The sequence below is a fragment of the Lithobates pipiens genome, unplaced genomic scaffold, assembly GCF_037356315.1.
Source record: "Lithobates pipiens isolate NorthernLeopardFrog02 unplaced genomic scaffold, aLitPip1_a1.2 Scaffold_1, whole genome shotgun sequence".
Lineage (NCBI taxonomy): Eukaryota > Metazoa > Chordata > Amphibia > Anura > Ranidae > Lithobates > Lithobates pipiens.
In genome coordinates this window covers 210,620,993-210,642,258 of record NW_027507685.1, presented here as the reverse complement: position 1 = coordinate 210,642,258, position 21,266 = coordinate 210,620,993, and the positions used below count along the sequence as shown (strand labels likewise).

The following is a 21,266-nucleotide window of genomic DNA, read 5'->3' as shown; positions in this document are numbered from 1 at the left end:
CTAAGTAATTTTCTAGCAAAAAAAACAGTTTTAAACATGAAAAAGAGGCCTGGTCCTTAAGTGGTTAAAAACACTATACATATTATATTATATATGAATAAAAACAATTACAGCAGTGCATTTATACTTGTTGATTTAAAGTGATGATAAGTTTTCCCTAATAGATGATGGGGATACAAGATGTAGTAGATTTTGATATATAATATACTGTATAAGGGGATTTTTGGTCATTGCATTGCTTACCCAGGATAGCCATTTTATTATGGATTGCTGGCTATCCTGGGTAAGCAATGCAATGACCAAAAATCCCCTATTTATATGGTGCTTCTTTTCATTGTATGTTTTTTCTTTGTTTTTGTATATCTTACTTTATGGTTAATTTGATATAAGATTATTAATATGATTTATTATTTTGTAGATGATAATGATTAATTATTCTTGTTCGAGTCGAATATCAACTCGAACATCGGATGTTCGCCTGTTCGAGGAATAGCAAACAAATTGGGGTGTTTGCGGTAATTCCGAAAAGCCGCAGAACACCCTTTAAAAGTCTATGGGAGAAATCAAAAGTGCTCATTTTTAAAGTTATATGCATGGTATTGTCATAAAAAGTTTGGGGACCTGGGTCCTGCCCCAGGGGACATGTATCAATGCGAAAAAAAGTATTAAATACGGCCGTTTCTATCGGGAGCAGTGATTTTAATAATGCTTAAAGTGAAACAATAAAAGTGAAATGTTCCTTTAAATTTCGTACCTGGGGGGTGTCTATAGTATGACTGTAAAGTGGCGCATGTTTCCCGTGTTTAGAACAGTCCGAGAGCAAAATTACATTTCTAAAGGAAAAAAAGTCAATCAAAAGTACTCGCGGCTATAATGAATTTTCAGGCCTGGCAATACACATAAAAGTTATTGAAAAAAAAACAGCATGGGATTCCCCCACACTCCATCACCAGGCTCTTTGGGTCTGGTATAGATAGTAAGGGGAACCCCACACCAAAATTAAAAAAAAATGTTGTTGGGGTCCCCTCAAAATCCATACCAGACTCTTCTGGTCTGGTATGGATTTTAAGGGGAACCCACGTGACAAAATTGAAATAAAATGGTGTGGGGTCCCCCAATAGTCCATACCAGACTCTTATCTGAGCACGCAACCTGGCAGGCCACAGGAAAAGAGGGGGGAGGAGAGACTGCCCCCCCTCCTTAACCGTACCCAGTCACATGCCCTCAACATGGGGAGGGTGCTTTGGGGTATCCCCCCAAAGCACCATGTCCCCATGTTGATGGGGACAAGGGCCTCATCCCACAACCCTTGCCTGGTGGTTGTGGGGGTCTACGGGTGGGGGGCTTATCATAATCTGAAAGCCCCCTTTAACAATATACAAATATACCCCCACCATTTCACAAAAAAAGTGTGACAATTTTAAAAATGACATGATACTGCTTGGGACAAGTCCCTTATGAGGGATAAAGTTAGTTGTGAAGTAAATCACTGACATTCTGCATAACACACATTGCCATACATTGGGTCGCACCACCTCCAGGTCCAGCAAGGGAACTCCTCTCTCTGTATACGATCCACACTGTACACATGCAGGCTGTGTGTGATCACCAAGCACAATATTCAGATTCCAGGCTGTATGGATGAGCACAGCTCATGGATTAGTCTAAATTATGCTTCATTTGTGCAACCAGATCAGGACCGTTTATGCATTCATGAGACTTTTTTCAACCTATTTTAGAACAGACTGCATTTTTTAACCTGGTCAGGATTTTTCTGGGCCATCTGTTCTCTTTGCTGCTGACTGTACTCACTGTGAAGGCTTGAAAATAAATACGCTTGATGTTATGGAGTTGCCGGCTGCTTCTTTTACTTGATGACCATCTGCTCTCTTTGAGTGTCCTTGGAGGTTTCCACCGGATGGTAGAGGGGAGGACTGATGTTTTTTGAGGGGTGATCAGTTTATAGAGTCCCCTTTTGTGACACTGGAGTGAGGTGTGGGTTTTCTGGGTGGGAGAGTTGCTTGAAAGGGATGGAGGGGTCAAGGGATGTATGCGGGCTGGGGTTTCCCTTCTTTGGGTAGCTGACTGACTCGGTCAGTGAGTTTGTACTGTTTTTTTGTACTTGTCCAATCAATTTAATTTTATACTGCAATAGTAGCCTTTGAGGTGCTTTATCCTGGTGGAGTTTTTATACATGCAGTCACATGAACAAGCTACGTTTCCACCTTTAAAAGCACTGCCCCACCTTAACACACTCACACAATCCTCAAGTTAGGGAATCCTACATAAGTTTTACTGCATCCAAGACTTTTCTACCAAAAAAATTCAGTATGTTTTAACAGGTACTTTATTTCATATTTTAAAGTGTTTTACATATAAGATTGAATTATTCACTTGCCATTCCTGGGCCTAGCAGAGCCTACAATAATATGTCCAGGGAGGTATCCCACATCATGGGGTTAACATACAGATTCCTATCAAATGATGTTCCTGCTTTGAAATAAATTCAGGACCCCAGCAGGTGCTATCGTTTGGGGACTTTTGGTTTATAGAATTTTATTGAGAGAACAATGAATGTCCACAAGATATTGCATTGTTATTTACAAATTGTAAAGTTATAGGTGTTAAGGTCTCGTGCACAGCAGAAAAAACATCTGACTCTTGCAAAAGTATGTAGCACGTTAAGGCACGTTAAGGCACGTTTAGGCATGTTTTCAGACGTCAAGCGCTTGAGCATTAATTCATTTCTTTGGCTAGAATAATAATTTATTCTTACCATTAAAATTAATTATTGCTCAAGTTTTTTTTTTCTGCCAAAAGGCAGCTGCTCTTGGACTCACTGGCATTGTTTTTTTTTTGTCTGCCTTTAAAAGCCCCTGCTACTAAACGATGCTAAAAGCCTATGTGTGCGTGGCTAACATGCAGGAGAGTTTAGAGGCAGGGGAAAAAAGCCAGATGCTCCTAGGAGCAGCTTTGAAAACATCCAGTGTGCAGGAAGCCTAAAACATAAACAAGATCTCCAATAACACCAGATCAGGTCTTTCAGCGAGGTACAGCCAACATCTCATATTCGCGAGCTAAGGCAGCATTGCTGTTAGGTTGTGGTGTAATTTCTATGTGCTTTCTGTCCATGGTGGGTTTCAGAGTAAATCTTTGCAAAATGGTTGTAAAAAAGAGGAAGAGTTCCATTCGAGCCAGACCCTCCCCCATACACATACGTTTTCCTGGGATAAAAAAAAAAGAAAACACAACTGTCACTTTTTGAAAAGCATGGTTTAAATTAAGAACCCACTGTCTATCCAAAAATTATATCTAAATTTATAAAATCTATACTTTTAATTAACTACAAGATGGTACCTGCTGAAAATGGCATGAAGGCATCATTCTTCTCAAAGGTGCCATTCTCATTTAGAAAATGTCCAGGGTCAAATTTGTAAGGATTTTTGAAGTGTTTGGGGTCCTTCAAGACTGAAGTTAGGATTGGAAACACCAAAGTTCCCTAAAATTAAAAAATTGAATTGGTTAACTGGAAACAGATGTAGAAGGTAGGTATGTAGAAGGTATTACAAAAAGTACTAACATATTAAAATGAAGAAAGTATTATAAAGCCTAGAAGGAATGTAGACTACAGCCCATGGTACAGCTTTGCAGGGGCAGTGAACTGAGACTCTGACGATGCCCGCCCACCTCTTCATACACACTCATATTCCACGTTATATTAGTCTTAGGTCTGATCAGGAGTCCAGAATATGCTTTGTTTCACAAGACTATGTCTACTTAGTGGTCCCAGGATTAGCCTGTGTGACCCTATCCAACACCTGAGATCCATGAAACAAGGGTGCCCAGATGGCGGACACATGTGCCTCTGGAACCTTGTCCATAGTGCCCTTGATGAACCCTCTGTTAGAATCAAGTTTTTTTTTTTTTTATATTTCATAAACGTAAAGAAACACCCTTAATTGGTGAGATGTTCTCAAATTGAAAAGTCCTTCCATTTTTCTGCACAAATAAAAAGTGTGTAAAATAACAAAATAGCATAAAATGACAAGATCATGTCAAATATAATATAAAATATTATAATACAGAATATAAAACAATGGCAAAAAGAATATTTCTTAAGATGAAAATTGTGTGCACTTGTATTTGTATGTGTGTGTGTCAGCACGCTCCTCGTGTGTCTATATGAGTCTTAAAGTAAACTACAGGTACTTTTGTCTCCAAAAATAACCTTCCCATAAAGGCTGGCTTAAAGCGTGATTCTACTTTTGTTGAGAAAAAAAAAACATTCCCCTCTGGGTGATCTATGTACATTGCAAGGATTTTAACAAACTGTGTTGCAGATTTCTACCTTTTGTGCCCCTGTGCTAAGTTAGTCTAATGGGAGTGGTTTCATAATTTTTAATCAGCTGCTACAGCTGCAGGGCACTAACGAGGAAAGCTGCTGGGCCTACATTCCTTTAGATGTGCCCCTATTGGGAGTATCTCACCAAAAATAAAATTTTTATTACAATCACACAAGCAGGAAAATCTCTTTCTTCTGAGCTTTCTGTACTCATTCTGTGCGCAGAACACATCTAGGTAGCCATATTGCATTGCATTTTACAGAAAATTACAGCAGCTGCAGATTATAAAGGAAAGGATTTTTTTTTTATATTCAATTACAATATAATTTGTGTTACAATTGTATAAGCTATATATATTTTTTTCTTTATTTGCTATTTTTTTCCCCACAAAAGTGGAGTTGCCATTTACGTTTCATCTGGTTAAGTAGTCCCATATATAGTAAGGCAAGAAATTAGACTGTCAGTAGAAGGAACATTAAGCCATGCTGACAAATTGCATAGTTTGCGGGGAACAGTTATACATACACTATATTACCAAAAGTATTGGGATGTCTGCCTTTGCACACACATTAACTTTAATGGCACCAAGGAGAGCAGTCATTCTCCACTTCCCCACCTCCTCCTCCCTCACAGGCAGATGAGGCTGGAGGAATCTTCTCACCACCTCTTCACAGCCTCACCAGCAGAAAAGGGTAAGAGCAGCTAATTCCCCTGCCCACTCACCTCACAAACACCCTTCCACCAAGCATCATTGAGCTGACACTCCAGGTACACAGGCAGAGCTGCAGGCAGAACATGCAGCACCTCTAGCAGCCTTTCCTGCCCCTGATGCCCCTGCGGAAAAGTATGCTTATCTCCCTTCAAACAGGCTTGCAATGCACCAACAGATTGGAATTTATAGAGCAATTCGAAAACCAGATCACTGAAGTGGTTAAGGTGCACAATGAATTAGTTGATGCGCATGAGGAGCAAGTGCAATAGATCCATAAAAGTTGCGTATCTTGAAGACCGCTCGTATCATAATAACATCAAGATCACTGGAATCCCTGAAGCAGTTAAACTCAATGGTTTGATCCAATACTTGCAACAGCTTTTTCTGAAGGTTATTCCTGACCTGTCTCCCAGGGATCTCCTTATGGACATGGCACAAAAGATTCCTAAGCCAGCTTACCTTCCTGACACAGTCCCTAAGGATGTCTTGATGCAGATTAATTTCTACCATATTAAAGAGCATCTCCTCTGCACGGCCAGATCAGCCCGCTCACTTCCGCACCCATACACCGTTGTAGTCCTTTAGAAATACCTGTCTGCTACAACCTACATAGTTACATAGTTAGTGAGGTTGCAAAAAGACACCAGTCCATTCAGTTAAACCTATGATTTGTGTGTGTGTATGTGTTTATGTCAATAGTACATTGTATACCCTTGTATGTTGTGGTCGTGAAGGTGCCCATCTAATTTTTTTTTTAAACTATCGACGCTCCCTTCTGATACCGCTGCTTGTGTAAAGAGAATTCCACATCCTAACCCTCTACGCTATTTAAGGATAAACTGCTTTTCTTCCAATTTTAGTGAATAGCCACGTGTCTTTTTAAATTCCCTTTCACTAAATAGTTTTTTCCCTCCTTATGCTAGGGTCACCAGTACAGTATTTGTATATTGATATTATATCCTCTCTCAAGCATCTCCTCTCTCTTGTAGTCTAGCTGAGGTTCCTCATTCCCTTAAATTAGCTTTGTTGCCCTTCTCTGGACTCTCTCCAGTCCCAGCACATCCCTCCTGAGGATTGGTGCCCAGAACTGGATGGCATACTGAAGATGCAGTCAGACCAGAGTCTTGTAGATTGGGAGAATTATCGTTTTATCTCTGGAGTGAATCCCCTTTTTAATGCATACCAATATTCTGTTGGCTTTGCTTGCAGCAGCCTGGCATTGCATTCCTTTGCTGAGCCTGTCATCTACTAGGACTCAAGGTCTTTTTCCATACTAGATTCCCCCAGAGGTTCTCCCCCTAGCGAGTAACTTATGTTGTATTTTTGGCATCCAATTGCATTACCTTACATTTTTCAACATTAAACCTCATTTGCATGTAGTTGCCCACCCCATTATTTTGTTTAGGTCTACTTGCAAAGGTTTCCACATCCTGCGTAGAAGTTATTTATCATCACCCTTTGGACTCACCCCTGTAGCCAGTTTTCAATCCAGGTACTCACCCAATGGTCCATTCCTACATACTTTAGCTTGTACAGTAATAGTTTACTTTGCAAATTCCAGATACACACCACATCCACAGGCCTTCTTTTACCTAGATGGCAGCTCACTTCTTCATAGAAGGTTAATAGATTGGTCTGGCAAGAACCATTCTTCATGAATCCACTCTGATTACTGCTAATGATACTGTTTTCATTACTAAAATCTTGTATATAGTCCCTTATCATTCCCTCCACTAGCTTTCAGGCTATTGATGTTAGGCTAAGGGGCCTGTAGTTCCCAGGTATATATCACAGCTCTTTTTTTAATATTGGTGCCATGTTGCCTTTTCTCTAATCAGCTGGTACAATTCCAGTCAGTAAAATGTCCATTAAAAATTAGGAACAAGGGTCTGGCTATCACCTTAAGGACCCTTGGGTGTAAGCCATCTGGTCCGGGTGACTTATATATGTTAAGTCTATTTCTGATTCCGTCTTCTGTTAGCCATGATGGTACTTTCTGTGACGCGTTATTAAAATTAACATTACTGTATCCCCGTTTTCTTTGTGAAGACTGAGGAGAAGAATATATTCAAAATCTTTGCCATCTCTTCATCTTTTGTAACCAGATTCTCTTCATCATCCTTTATGGGTCCAATATGTTCTGGTCTCACTTTCTTACTGTTTATATACTTAAAGAATTATTTTTTTTTTCACTCTCCTCCGCTATGTGCCTTTTGTGTTCTATCTTAGCCACCCTGATTGCACGCTTACATTTCTTTTTGCATTCTTTTTTAAAGTTGGAATGCTGACAAAGACCCCTCAGTCTTGTATTTTTTTAAGGCCTTTTCTATTGCTATTATATGTATTTTTATGTTGGAGTTTAGTCATCCAGGATTTTTTTTGGCTCTTTTAAACTTCTTTCCTGTTGGAATGCAGTGGCCAATACCTTTTAGTATGCTCTTAAAGCACTCCCGTTTTTGTTTGCTCAGTGTTCCTTGTTCCTAGGATTTTATCTCAATTATTATCATCTAGCAAGGAGTGCAGTTTTGGGAAGTTGGCTCTTTTGACATTCAGTGTCCTTGTATTACCCTTGTGTTTCCTATATCTGTGATTTATACTGAAACAAATTGACCTATGGTCGCTTGTTTCCAAAATTGCCCTGTATTTCTACATCCGTTATCGGGTCTGTATTGTTATTAATCAGTAGGTCTAGTAACACATTGTTTCTTGTTGGTGCATTCACCATCTGACCCATGAAAATGTCCTGCAAAACATTTAGGAAATGGCAAGGCTAAGACGAATGTGCGGTTCCTACTGCCCAGTCTATATCTGTATAGGTAAAATCCCCCATTATAATGACATTTCCCATCCTTGCCGCCATTCCAAGCCATGATAGGAGGTCTGCCTCCTCCTCCTCCCTCTGGTTAGGAGGCCTATAGTATACAACCAGTATTACATTCCCCTTAGTTTCCTCTCTTTGGAACTCTACCCACAAGGATTCCACCTCCTCCCTAGCTCCATCACCATTTAGGTGCAGTGGGTTAATTCTAAAAAGCCAATAACCAACTGAGAAGTCGGCCCAGTTCTCCAGGGACCCAAATCCCTCCTTTCTACACTAGCTCCTCAGACACTTGTTAAATTCCCTAATCTCATGCTGCCTCTCTGACATGGCTTGAGGTACTGGTAGTATTTCTGAGAATACTACATTGGAGGTCCTACTCAATTTAGCCCTGAAGTCCCTGAAATCATTTTTTATGACTCTAACCTCTCAGAGAAGAAAATAATTTGTGCCTATCACTGTGACCTTGAGAAACTGTAAGATCATTTATCACTGGGGCTTCCCTACAAAGCTAATAGTCACCTATCAAAACCAGCAAGTTACCATAACCTCTCCAAATTATGGATATAAAAAAACTGCACAACGGGGGACTAACACTGTCATCACCACCCAACCCCACAAGGAACATCTACAACTCTAAATCCTAAATGCAATGGTAACACAAAGTTCAATACCGAGTGAGCTTGCAGTCAGTTGTAGGAGATTGTGCGTGCTGTCTGCGTGCCCTGACCGCAGTATACACCGTTATATCCACCTATATAGCTAGCTATATTGCTCTTTTTTAATAGAGCTTGCAGTCAGTTGTAGGAGATTGTGCGTGCTGTCTGCATGCCCTGACCGCAGTATACACCGTTATATCCACCTACATAGCTCGCTATATTGCTCTTTTGTAATAGAGCTTGCAGTCAGTTGTAGGAGATTGTGCAAGTTGTCTGCGTGTTGTCTGCGTGCCCTGACCGCAGTATACACCGTTAGATCCACCTATATAGCTAGCTATATTGCTCTTTTGCAATAGAGCTTGCAGTCAGTTGTAGGAGATTGTGCATGTTGTCTGCGTGCCCTGACCGCACTATACACCATTATATCCACTGTAGACATGTCACTGGAGAAGTGATCGAGGGGGTGTACATCTCACCTAGGTTGCTACACAGTGTGAGATGGTAAATCCAGGATGGATCAGTTTCTCAGCAGCGATATGCTGCTGAGTTGTTATTTAATTTTTCCGGGCCTGGGTTTATATGGAATGGCAGGTAGGTTTGGTAGAGGGACCTGTCATTCCACATCCCCCGATCCAGTTCTGGGTTTGGGATCAGGTGAGCTTTGATCCTAATTAGCCTGGGAAGCTAAAGGCTCTGCAGGGTCTGCAGGTGTTTGCTCTCAGCCAGGGAATGAACAATCTGTGTGTTGAAGGAAGCTGCAAGCACAGCCACTGCTGGAGCTAAAACTCACCCTGCGATATCCAGGCGAAAGACGCTGTGTTTGTAAGTGTCAGATAGGTGAGCAGAACCTGTTAGTAAGCGCCCAGCCGGGCTAGGACTTTTATTTTTGTTGTACTTAGAAAGCACGGTGTTGCTGTATATTTTGTTTGCTGGACTGTTTGTACCACGAATAAACGCCAAGACCTGCTTTATAAATTCCAAGTCTGCTGTGAACTGTGTCCAAACACACCCTACCCCGGGAAGATCCCTTTCAATTGGTGGAGAATGCGGGCAAAGTCGGTTGCTAGGGGCAACGGTGTGGACAGACTTGGCTACAGCTGCTTATGTCTTGGGTGAAAGCTGCAACGACACTCCAAGAACAGTCCAGCAACATGGAGGAGATGCTGAAGCAGTTTATGCAAGTGAGTTTGCAACAACAGCAACGACATGAACAGTCCATGGCTGCACAACAGCAGGCTCAGATAGAGGCCAATAGACGACATGAACAGTCCATGGCTGCACAACAGCAGGCTCAGACAGAGGTCAATAGACGATATGAACAGTCCATGGCTGCACAACAACAACTTATCGAGCACCTGATAGCAAATCGAGAGGCGCCTGTGGTGATGGGAGCCGCTCCAGAGATTTTTTCTGGGAGAAGGACTGTGCAGAAAGCGCTGCAAAAGATGACTGCTGAGGACGATGTTGAGGCCTATCTAACAGTATTTGAGCGCGTGGCTGAGCGAGAGAAGTTACCAGCCGCTGAGTGGGCAGAGGTAATTGCACCCTATTTAACAGGTGAACCTCAAAAAGCCTACTATGACCTCAGTGAGCAAAAGGTTAAGGACTATACTCGGCTAAAAGAGGAGATGCTTGCCCGACTAGGAGTTACTACTGCAGTCCGTGCCCGGAGGGTACGCAACTGGAGCTACAGTCTGGACAAATCAGCGAGGTCCCAGATGTATGACCTAATCCATTTGGCCAGAAAGTGGTTGGAGCCAGACACTTCTACTCCTGCACAAATCCTAGAGAAGGTCGTGATGGATCGCTACCTCCGAGCCCTTCCTACTGACTTGCAACGCTGGGTGGGACAAGGTGATCCTAAGAATGCAAACGAACTTGTCAACCTTGTGGAGAGGTTCCAGGCGACTGAGGACTACCTCCGTGATGTTCCTGCAGCATCTTCACCTCCCCGGAGCGCCAGATCTGTGCCGTCAGCTGGTAAGAGACTTCCATCTATTGGGGGAGTGTGGAGGGGTGCTGATGGAGGGAAAAGGGCTCAAGTGGTGTCTCAGGGACAAAAGACTGGTGATGGTCCCGGGTGGCTAAGGGGCTCTGAAAAGGACTCCTTGCCAAAGAGACCAGGCCCTATCCAGTGTTGGAGATGCCATGAGGCGGGACACGTGTCGGCCCATTGCCCTCTTACCTCTGAACCCATGGAATGTGACGCTAGCCGGCGTCAGTCGCTATTTGCGGAACCATCTTGTGCTGCAGTTCCTGGATTAGAGACTGAACCGCAAATCTGCGATATTACAATCAATGACTTTCCTGTTAAGGCGTTAATGGACTCGGGAAGCCTTGTAACCTTGGTGCATGCTAGCCTGGTGGCTGGGGACTTAGAGTCTAAAAAGCATATGAGTGTTGTGTGCATACATGGTGATACAAAAGTGTACCCTATAGTGCTGGCTAAAGTCGGGACTGAACAAGGCACCGTACAATATGAAGTGGGTGTGGTTAAAAACCTCATGCATAATGTAATATTGGGGCGCGATTTTCCATTATTCTGGGCTCTCTGGGAAAAAAGAAAAATCCCCAAAAGGAGTGAGGATACCTCTAAGGGGGTTGCCTTGTCCACTGTGAATGATAAAAGTATGCAGGATGAAAATGATTGTTTTCCTTTACAGGTCCTGGCTGGGGAGGAGGAGGCTCCTCCCACTGAGCAAAATATACTAGACTTAGAGGTGTCTAGGGATAATTTTGGGGCTGCACAATTACAGGACCCCACTCTCAAAAATGCGAGAGAGCAGGTCGCTGTAATGAATGGGGTACCTCAGGAACCAGATGCTGAAAAAAGATTTCCACATTTTTCGGTGACTAATGATCTTTTCTATAGAGTCAATAAGATTAAGGATGAGATTGTGGAACAGCTTCTGGTACCTAAGCCGTACCGGCGTCAGGTGCTTGACATGGCACATAACCATGTTCTTGGGGGACACTTGGGGACTGACAAAACGCGAGAGAGGGTTCTCCAGAGGTTTTTTTGGCCGGCGATATATGATGACATTAAAAAATACTGCGAGTCGTGCCCCACATGTCAGGTTAGTGCCCCAGTGTCACATTTTCGCAGTCCTTTGGTTTCGCTCCCTATTATAGAGGTGCCTTTTGAGCGTATTGCCATGGATTTAGTGGGTCCCATTGTAAAGTCAGCTAGAGGACACCAGTATATTTTGGTAGTCCTGGATTATGCGACCCGCTATCCTGAGGCTGTACCCTTAAGAAACACTGCATCTAAAACAATTGCACGTGAGTTGTTTTATATGTTCTCTAGGACTGGGATCCCCAAAGAAATCCTAACTGACCAAGGTACGCCATTTATGTCGAAAGTAATGAAGGAATTATGCAGACTATTTAAAATCTCACACATCCGTACCTCTGTATACCACCCCCAGACGGACGGATTGGTGGAGAGATTTAATAAAACTTTGAAACATATGTTGAAGAAAGTGGTGGCAAAAGATGGTCGTGACTGGGATCATTTATTACCCTACCTCATGTTTGCTATTAGGGAAGTGCCCCAAGCGTCCACAGGGTTCTCACCATTCGAGTTGGTCTATGGTCGTCACCCTAGGGGTCTACTGGACATTGCAAAAGAAACATGGGAGAGTGAGTCCACCCCATACAAGAGTGTTATTGAGCATGTAGCACAAATGCAGGACCGTATAGCCACTGTAATGCCCCTGGTAAGGGAACACCTCCAGAGGGCTCAAGAGGCCCAAAGTAGAATTTACAACCGGTCCGCAAGAATCAGGACATTCAACCCAGGCGATAGGGTCCTTATACTAGTCCCCACTGTTGAGAGTAAATTCTTGGCGAAGTGGCAAGGTCCCTATGAAATTGTTGAAAAGGTCAGTGAGGTGAACTACAAGGTGCATCAACCACATAAACTTGATCAAGCCCTGGAAAGACAGGGAATCCTTGGTGGCGACAAATACTGTTAATAATTTGTCACCACCAATCCCTCCAGTCAAGGTAGGTGATACTCTATCAGTGTCACAGAAACAGGAGGCTCAGGAATTTTTACAGAAAAACAAAAACAAGTTCTCTGACCTCCCAGGGCGTACACACCTCATCCATCATCACATTGAAACTGAGCCTAGAAGCAGAGTAAACCTTAAGCCCTATAGGATACCCGAGGCACGTAGGGAAGCCGTATCTGCCGAGGTAAAACGTATGCTTGCTCTGGGGGTAATTGAGGTGTCACAGAGTGAATGGTCCAGCCCAATTGTGCTAATCCCAAAGCCCAATGGAACTTGGAGGTTCTGTAACGATTTCAGAAAGTTGAATGAGATCTCCAAGTTCGATGCGTATCCTATGCCCAGGGTAGATGAGTTGATTGAGAAGTTGGGTAACGCCAGGTACATAACCACCCTCGATCTCACAAAGGGCTACTGGCAGATTCCACTTTCTGGTGAGGCTAAAGAGAAAACTGCATTCTCCACCCCTGATGGGCTATTCCAGTATGTAGTGATGCCATTCGGGTTACATGGAGCGCCTGCAACTTTCCAGAGGTTGATGGACTTGATTCTGCGACCACATCGTGATTACTCAGCTGCCTACCTCGATGATGTGGTCATTTTTAGCCCTGATTGGGAAAGTCACCTCTGTAAGGTACAGGCCGTGTTGGATGCCATAAGTGATGCGGGGTTGACCATAAATGCCGAGAAGTGTGCTCTAGCCCTAGAAGAGGCCAAATATCTAGGCTACATTATTGGGAGAGGGTTGATTAAGCCACAGCTAAATAAAATTGAGGCAATACAGAATTGGCCTAGACCCCTGACAAGGAAACAGGTTAGAGCTTTCCTGGGTATTACGGGGTATTACCGTAGATTTGTGCCGAACTTTGCCTCAGTTGCTGCTCCACTAACTGACTTGACAAAGGGCGGAAAGACAGCAATGGTCACGTGGACCCCAGAGGCCGAGAAGGCTTTCCAAAGCCTTAAGTCTGCCTTGTGCCAACCACCTGTCTTAGTTACCCCCGATTTCAGGCGAGAATTTCTGGTCCAGACAGATGCCTCTAACACAGGCTTAGGTGCAGTACTCTCACAAGTAGTGAATGGTGAGGAGCATCCAGTGATGTACTTGAGTAGAAAACTAACCCCGGCCGAGAAAAATTATGCCATTGTGGAGCGAGAATGTTTGGCAGTAAAGTGGGCCCTAGAATCGTTAAAGTATTACTTGCTAGGCAGGAAATTCAAGTTGGTGACAGACCATGCCCCCCTAACATGGATGAAGTTAAACAAGGAGAGAAATGCAAGAGTGACTAGATGGTTTCTCTCCCTACAAAACTTTAATTTCACTGTGGAACACAGGCCAGGGAAATTACTGGCAAATGCTGACGCATTGTCAAGGGTAAGTTGTCTGTGGGGACAAAAGGCTCAGCCCTCCGGTCTGAAAAAGAGGGGGGGGATATGTAGACATGTCACTGGAGAAGTGATCGAGGGGGTGTACATCTCACCTAGGTTGCTACACAGTGTGAGATGGTAAATCCAGGATGGATCAGTTTCTCAGCAGCGATATGCTGCTGAGTTGTTATTTAATTTTGCCGGGCCTGGGTTTATATGGAATGGCAGGTAGGTTTGGTAGAGGGACCTGTCATTCCACATCCCCCGATCCAGTTCTGGGTTTGGGATCAGGTGAGCTTTGATCCTAATTAGCCTGGGAAGCTAAAGGCTCTGCAGGGTCTGCAGGTGTTTGCTCTCAGCCAGGGAATGAACAATCTGTGTGTTGAAGGAAGCTGCAAGCACAGCCACTGCTGGAGCTAAAACTCACCCTGCGATATCCAGGCGAAAGACGCTGTGTTTGTAAGTGTCAGATAGGTGAGCAGAACCTGTTAGTAAGCGCCCAGCCGGGCTAGGACTTTTATTTTTGTTGTACTTAGAAAGCACGGTGTTGCTGTATATTTTGTTTGCTGGACTGTTTGTACCACGAATAAACGCCAAGACCTGCTTTATAAATTCCAAGTCTGCTGTGAACTGTGTCCAAACACACCCTACCCCGGGAAGATCCCTTACACCACCTATACCAGCACCAGTGCCCCCAGCCCAATTTTTCAGACCCTGTTTAACCACTTGAGGACCGCCGTATTGCCAATGTACGTCAGCACAATGGCACAGGCAGGCACAATCACGTACATCTACGTGATTGCCTTCCAGCGGGTGGGGGGTCCGATCGGACCCCCTCCCGCTGGTTACGGCGGTCCGATTCGGTCCAGGAGCGCTCCGTGATGAGGGGATGGCCGTTGGTTTTCGGCCACCCCCTCTGGATCGCTCCTGGCCAATGAGAAGCTTCCTCCCCTGTGTATTGTTTACACAGGAAGGAGGAAGTGATGTCATTCTCCTCGGGGTGGTCTTTTTGACCGGACTACGAGGAGAAGAGTAAAAGTAAGTGTGCACCAACACTACACTGACATGTAGGTACACACAGGCACACAAACCCCCCCCCGATCCCCCCCCCGATCGCCCCCCGATCCCCCCCCGCCCCCCCTCCCCCCCCAGTCACAGTGTCACTGATTGCATTGATCATTTCTTTACTGATCAATGCATTCAGTGTCAGTTGTGACAGTAAAAACTGTCAGGACAGTTAGTGTTAGGTCCAGGGTAGCCCCCTATCACCCCCCAATAAAGATTTAACCCCCTGATTGCCCCTAGAGTTAACCCTTTCACCCCCTTTTGCCAGTGTCACTAAGCGATCATTTTTCTGATCGCTGCATGTGTCGCTAGGTAGCTAGTTATTTTTTTAGGTTCACCGCCAGGTTTTTATATCGCTAGGTACCCCGATATACTACCCAATAATGGGTTTAACCCCCTGATTGCTGCTAGTTAACCCTTTCACCCCCTTTTGCCAGTGTCACTAAGCGATCGTTTTTCTGATCGCTGCATTAGTGTCGCTACAGTCGCTAGGTAGCTAGTTATTTTTTTAGGTTCACCGCCAGGTTTTTATAGCGCTAGGTACCCCGATATACTACCCAATAATGGTTTTAACCCCCTGATTTCCGCTAGTTAACCCTTTCACCCCCTTTTGCCAGTGTCACTAAGCGATAATTTTTCTGAACGCTGCATCAGTGTCGCTAGTGTCGCTAGGTAGCTAGTTATTTTTTTAGGTTCACCGCCAGGTTTTTATAGCGCTAGGTACCCCGATATACTACCCAATAATGGTTTTAACCCCCTGATTGCTGCTAGTTAACCCTTTCACCCCCTTTCACCAGCGATCACAGTATAAGTGTCACTGGTGACGCTGGTTAGCCAGTTAGTTATTTAGGTTCCCCGTCAGGTTTTTATATAGCGCCAGGGACCCCCATATACTACCTAATAAAAATTTGAACCCCCTGATTGCTCCTAGTTAACCCTTTCACCACTGATCACCGTATAAGTGTTACGGGTGACTCTGGTTAGTTTGTTTTTTATAGCATCAGGGCACCCACCATTTATTACCCAATAAAGGTTTAACCCCCTGATCACCCGGCGGGTGATATCAATTAGGTTTTAGGGTCAGGGTCTGCATCGCCCCAGGCAGCGCTAGGTTAGTGCCAGTACCGCTAACACCCACACGCAAAGCATACACCTCCCGTAGTGGTATAGAATCTGAACAGATCAATATCTGATCTGATCAGATCTATACTAGCGTCCCCAGCAGTTTAGGGTTCCAAAAAAACGCATTGTTAGCGGGATCAGCCCAAATACCTGCTGGCACCTGCGTTTTGCCCCTCTGCCCAGCCCACCCAAGTGCAGTATCGATCGATCACTGTCACTTACAAAACACTAAACACATAACTGCAGCGATCGCAGAGTCAGGCCTGATCCCTGCCATCGCTAACAGGTTTTTTGGTAGCATTTTATATTCAAATCCGGAAGGCAGTGCTTGGTTTTCGGGGTCCCGTACGTGGCTAGGCTCCCAAAAAGTCCCCCACATGTGGTATCCCCGTACTCGGGAGAAGCAGCAGAATTTATTTTGGGGTGTAATTTGACTTCTGCCCATAGCATGTGTGAGCAATATATCATTTAGTGACAACTTTGTGCAAAAAAAAAAAAGTTTGTAATATTCCCGCAACTTTTGGCAAAATATAAAATATTCCATGGACTCAACATGCCTCTCAGTAAATAGCTTGGGGTATCTACTTTCCAAAATGGGGTCATTTTGGGGGGTTTTGTGCTATTTTGGCATTTTATGGCCTTCGAAACTGTGATAGGTAGTGAGGAGTTAAATCAAAAATTTGCACCCTTAGAAATCTTGAAGGTGGTGATTGGTTTTCGGGGTGCCGTGCGCGACTAGACTCCCAAAAAGTCCCACACATGTGGTATCCCCATACTCGGGAGAAGTAGCGGAATATATTTTGGGGTGCAATTCCACATATAACCATGGCATGTGTGAGCAATATATCATTTAGTGACAACTTTTTGTAAAAAAAATTTTTTTTTTTTTTTTTGTCATTATTCAATCCCTTAGGACAAAAAAAATAAATATTCAATGGGCTCAACATACCCATCAGCAATTTCCTTGGGGTGTCTACTTTCCAAAATGGGGTCATTTGGGGGGGATTTGTACTGCCCTGCCATTTTAGCACCTCAAGAAATGAGATCGGCAGTCATAAATTAAAAGCTGTGTAAATTCCAGAAAATGTACTCTAGTTTGTAGACGCTATAACTTTTGCGCAAACCAAAAAATATACGCTTATTGACATTTTTTTTACTAAAGACATGTGGCTGAATAAATTTTGCCCTCAATGTATGACTAAAATTTAGTTTATTCGATTTTTCTTATAACAAAAAGAAGAAAATATCTTTTTTTTTCAAAATTTTCGCTCTTTTTCCATTTATATCGCAAAAAAAAAAAATCGCAGAGGCAATCAAATACCATCAAAAGAAAGCTCTATTTGTGGGAAGAAAAGGACGCAAATTTCGTTTGGGTGCAATATTGCATGACCGCGCAATTACCAGTTAAAGCAGCGCAGTGCGAAATTGCAAAAAGACCTCTGGTCCTTAAGGTATTTATTGGTCCGGAACTGAAGTGGTTAACAGGGGCATTTAATTACAATTTTTGATGCAATGCTTTGCAGCCGGGCTCATTCCTGCACTACAACTAGAGTATATGGGAGAGGTTGCAGTGTCGTGGCACCAGCACCAGTGCCTAAGGCCCAATTTTTCAGCCCCTGTTTAACAGGGGCATGCAATTACAATTCTTGATATAATATTTCACAGGAGGGCCCGTTCCTGTGCCCACCGAGAGTAACTGTGAGGACTTATAGTGTTGTGGCACCAGCACCACAACCACCAAAGGCCCAATTTTTCTACCACTGTTCAACAATGGCATGTAATTACAATTCTTGATATAATCGTTCACAGCAGGGCGCTCCAGCGCCCACAAATAGTCACTTTGAGGGCTTACAATGTTGTGGCAACACCAACACCTTGTTCCGCCATTTCTGCAGAGCATATAGGGTAGGCCCCTACTTTCAAACATCCAACTTACAAATGTCTCCTACTTGCAAACGGAAGGAGGCAACAGGAAGTGAGATGAAAAAAGACAGACGGCAAAATAAATTATACAGGGGTGATAACCCTTCCCTATGTTTTCCAAAAAGCTTAAAAATAGATTTTTTGACTGGAGCTACACTTTTAAAATGTACCAGTTCAAAATTACACACAGATTCTACTTAACACAACAAATCTACACAGTCCCTGTCTTGTTTGCATCGCCTGTATACTGCTGTTCTGAGTATATAGGGCCTGGGGGCCCCACGTCTTTCCTTTTTTTAATATGGGTGTGGGGTTCCCCTTAATATCCGTACTAGACCCAAAGGGGCTGGTAATGGGCAGGGAGGGCTACCCATGCCATTTTCCTCAATGATTTTCATCCATATTGCCGGAACCAGATATTACATTAAAAACGCAAGCAGTTTGAAATTACTTTTTTTCGTTAAATGTCATTTTGTGCAGGGACTGTTCTAAACACGGGAATCACATGGCACTTCACAAGCATACTATAGACACCCCCCAGGCACGATATTTAAAGGAATATTTCACTTTTTTTTCTCACTTTAATCGTCATTAAAATCAGTGCTCCCGCCAAAACTGCCATTTTTAAAAACATTTTAGGCATTGACTCATGTCCCCTGGGGCAGGAGCCAGGTCCCCAAACCCTTTTTAGGACAGTATCTTGCATATTAGCCATTAAAATTAGCACTTTTTATTTTAAACGTTCGAGTCCCATAGACTTCAATGGGGTTCTAACATTCGTACGAATTTGTGGTCTGTTCGAAAGTTCTGGTACGAACCGAACCGGGGGGTGTTTGGCTCATCCCTATTAATCGTTGTGCTTTCCTCACACACCCCTAGCATGAACTAAGCTATGCATACAGCTCTGTCTTAGCTTAATTGTTACTACTACAGTTCATCTGAATTGCTCTTTTTGTTTTTCCTTTTCAGTTTTTTTAGTTACTGCTCTGTTTTTTGCTAAAGCTAGCACGGATATGAGTATCACTCCAACCCACCCTACACTCTCTTAAACAAAAGTGATTTATTAGACATCTGAAAAACAAAAACAATACTGCGCTTGTATGTGTGTGAGAATATATTGAAATTAACAAAAAGCTGCAACAGTGAAATGTGAGATATACCACAACAAAAAAACTAAAACAAGTAACAGTTCCGCTAATTATGTGCTGAAAATTAACAAAAGTCCAATAGTAATCTAAATGCTCCAATTTGATCAGCAAATGAGTAATAAATTAGTAAAAGATGTTATCCAGTGGTATCCTTCACCAAGTGACATCACCAACGTTTAGTCAAGGTCTACCCTTACCCGCATAGTGGACCCTCTAATTATGGAAGGTCAAACACGCTCTTGATACATCTGTTGGTAAGGCGTCCGAAGGAAATATGATGCAGGCACTCCACATCTCTCCAGTCGTTTCTCTCACACTAGGAATAAACCGGCAGACTGGCAGTACCCAAAAAAATGAATGAGAAACAAGGGGCCTCTGATGTGTAAAACCTTAAAGGTGTTTTATTGGCACATCAACAGAGGAACTCTGAAGTACCTAAGAATAAAATAGCTGCTGATAAATATAAGCTAAAACGTTCACAAAGAGATAAAATTGCGGTGTAGTAGATTAGCGTTTTCTTGCCCAACTGGTTTCGTCATGATAGGACTTCTACCAGGGAGATGACCCCTCCAATTTATCACTAATTTGCTGATCGAATCTGAACATTTAGATCACTGTTGGACTTTTGCTTATTTTCAACACATAATTAGCACAACTGTTTTTTTTCAGACCTTTTTTTTTTTTTTTTTTTTTTTTAGACATCTGCAGGTTGTTTCTTTATTTAAATTCGGACTAATTTTTAGTTTTTAGGAAATTCTGATGTATCTGAATTACAATCGTACCAAATTAAAATGAATCCAAAATAAAGAAAAAAAAATTGGATGAAATGCGAATTCGAATCAATTTGAATTTTTTTGGAATCCATTTCGAGTTTAAATAGTTTTCAATTTGTTTTCCAATTTCCAAAGAGAATAAACTAGAATAGAAAATAAAGAAATAGAAAAAATAGAATATAATAGAAAAGAATATAACAGAAAATAAAAGAATATATAATAGAGTAAAACAGAATAAAATAGAATAAAAAATTAAAATACAATAGAATAGAAATGAATAGAATATAATTTAACCATCTTTAAAATTCAATTTTCAAATAAAATAAATTCAAATTTGAATACATAAGAAAGGAATAGAAACAAATGGAATAGAAAAAAAAAAGAATAGAATAGACTATCATAGAATAGAAAAGAATAAAATAGAAAGACTATAGCCATTTCCCAAAATTCAAATAGAATAAATTTGAATCTGAATAGAATAGAAAAATATAGATTAGAATAGAAAATAACAGAATAGTATAGAAAAAAAAAACAATAGAATATAATACCATCTTCTGAAATAGAATAGAATAGAAATCGAATTTGAATAGAAAAGAATAGAATAGAAGAGAATAGAAAATAATAGAAAATATAGTAGACTAGAAGAGAATAGAATAAAATAAACATAAATAATATCATTAAAAAAAAAACAATAGAATGTAACCATTTCCCAAAATTCTAATAGAATCAATTTGAATAGAAAATAATAGATTAGAATAGGAAGATGGTTGCATGTGTTCTATTCTATTTAATGTTTTTTTTTCTATACAATTCTGTTATTTTCTTTTCTATTCTAATATATTCTTTTCTTTTCTATTCTATTCAAATTATATTAGAATTTTGGGAAATGGTTATATTTTTTCTCTTCTATTCTATTGTTTTTTTTTTATTATATTCTATTCTATTTGATTTTTTATTCTAATTTATTCTGTTTTACTTTATAATATATTATTTTATTTTCTATTCTATTATAATTTTTTTCTATTCTATTTTATTCTCTTTGGAAATTGGAAAACAAATCAAAAACTATTTGAATTAAAAAACAAATCAAATTTGAAAACTATTTGAAATTGATTCGAAAACTATTCAAATTGGTTTGAATTCAGAAAATTTTAACTGATTTGAATACGAATAAACAAAACAACTTCCCAAAATGAATTTAACTAAACAAATTTATGTAAATAATGAATCAAAACAAAAAACAAAACAAATGTTTACATTCTACACATGTCTATTTATTATAACTGTAGTGATCCTTCTCCGCATCCGAGCACCACTACCAG

General features: G+C 41.7%; 1 protein-coding gene across 1 annotated transcript in view; it reads right to left on the bottom strand.

The window, feature by feature from the left end:
* Nucleotides 1-2,329: 2,329 nt before the first annotated feature.
* Nucleotides 2,330-21,266, bottom strand: part of LOC143982596 (cytochrome P450 2H2-like) — a 107,976-nt gene continuing 89,039 nt past the window's right edge. Inside the window, exons 8-9 of the mRNA XM_077481468.1 lie at nt 3,358-3,499; nt 2,330-3,224 (exon numbers count right to left, since the gene is read on the bottom strand). Coding sequence (XP_077337594.1) covers nt 3,043-3,224; nt 3,358-3,499 — 324 coding nt within the window. The 3' untranslated portion in view covers nt 2,330-3,042. The remainder of the gene's footprint in view (nt 3,225-3,357; nt 3,500-21,266) is intronic.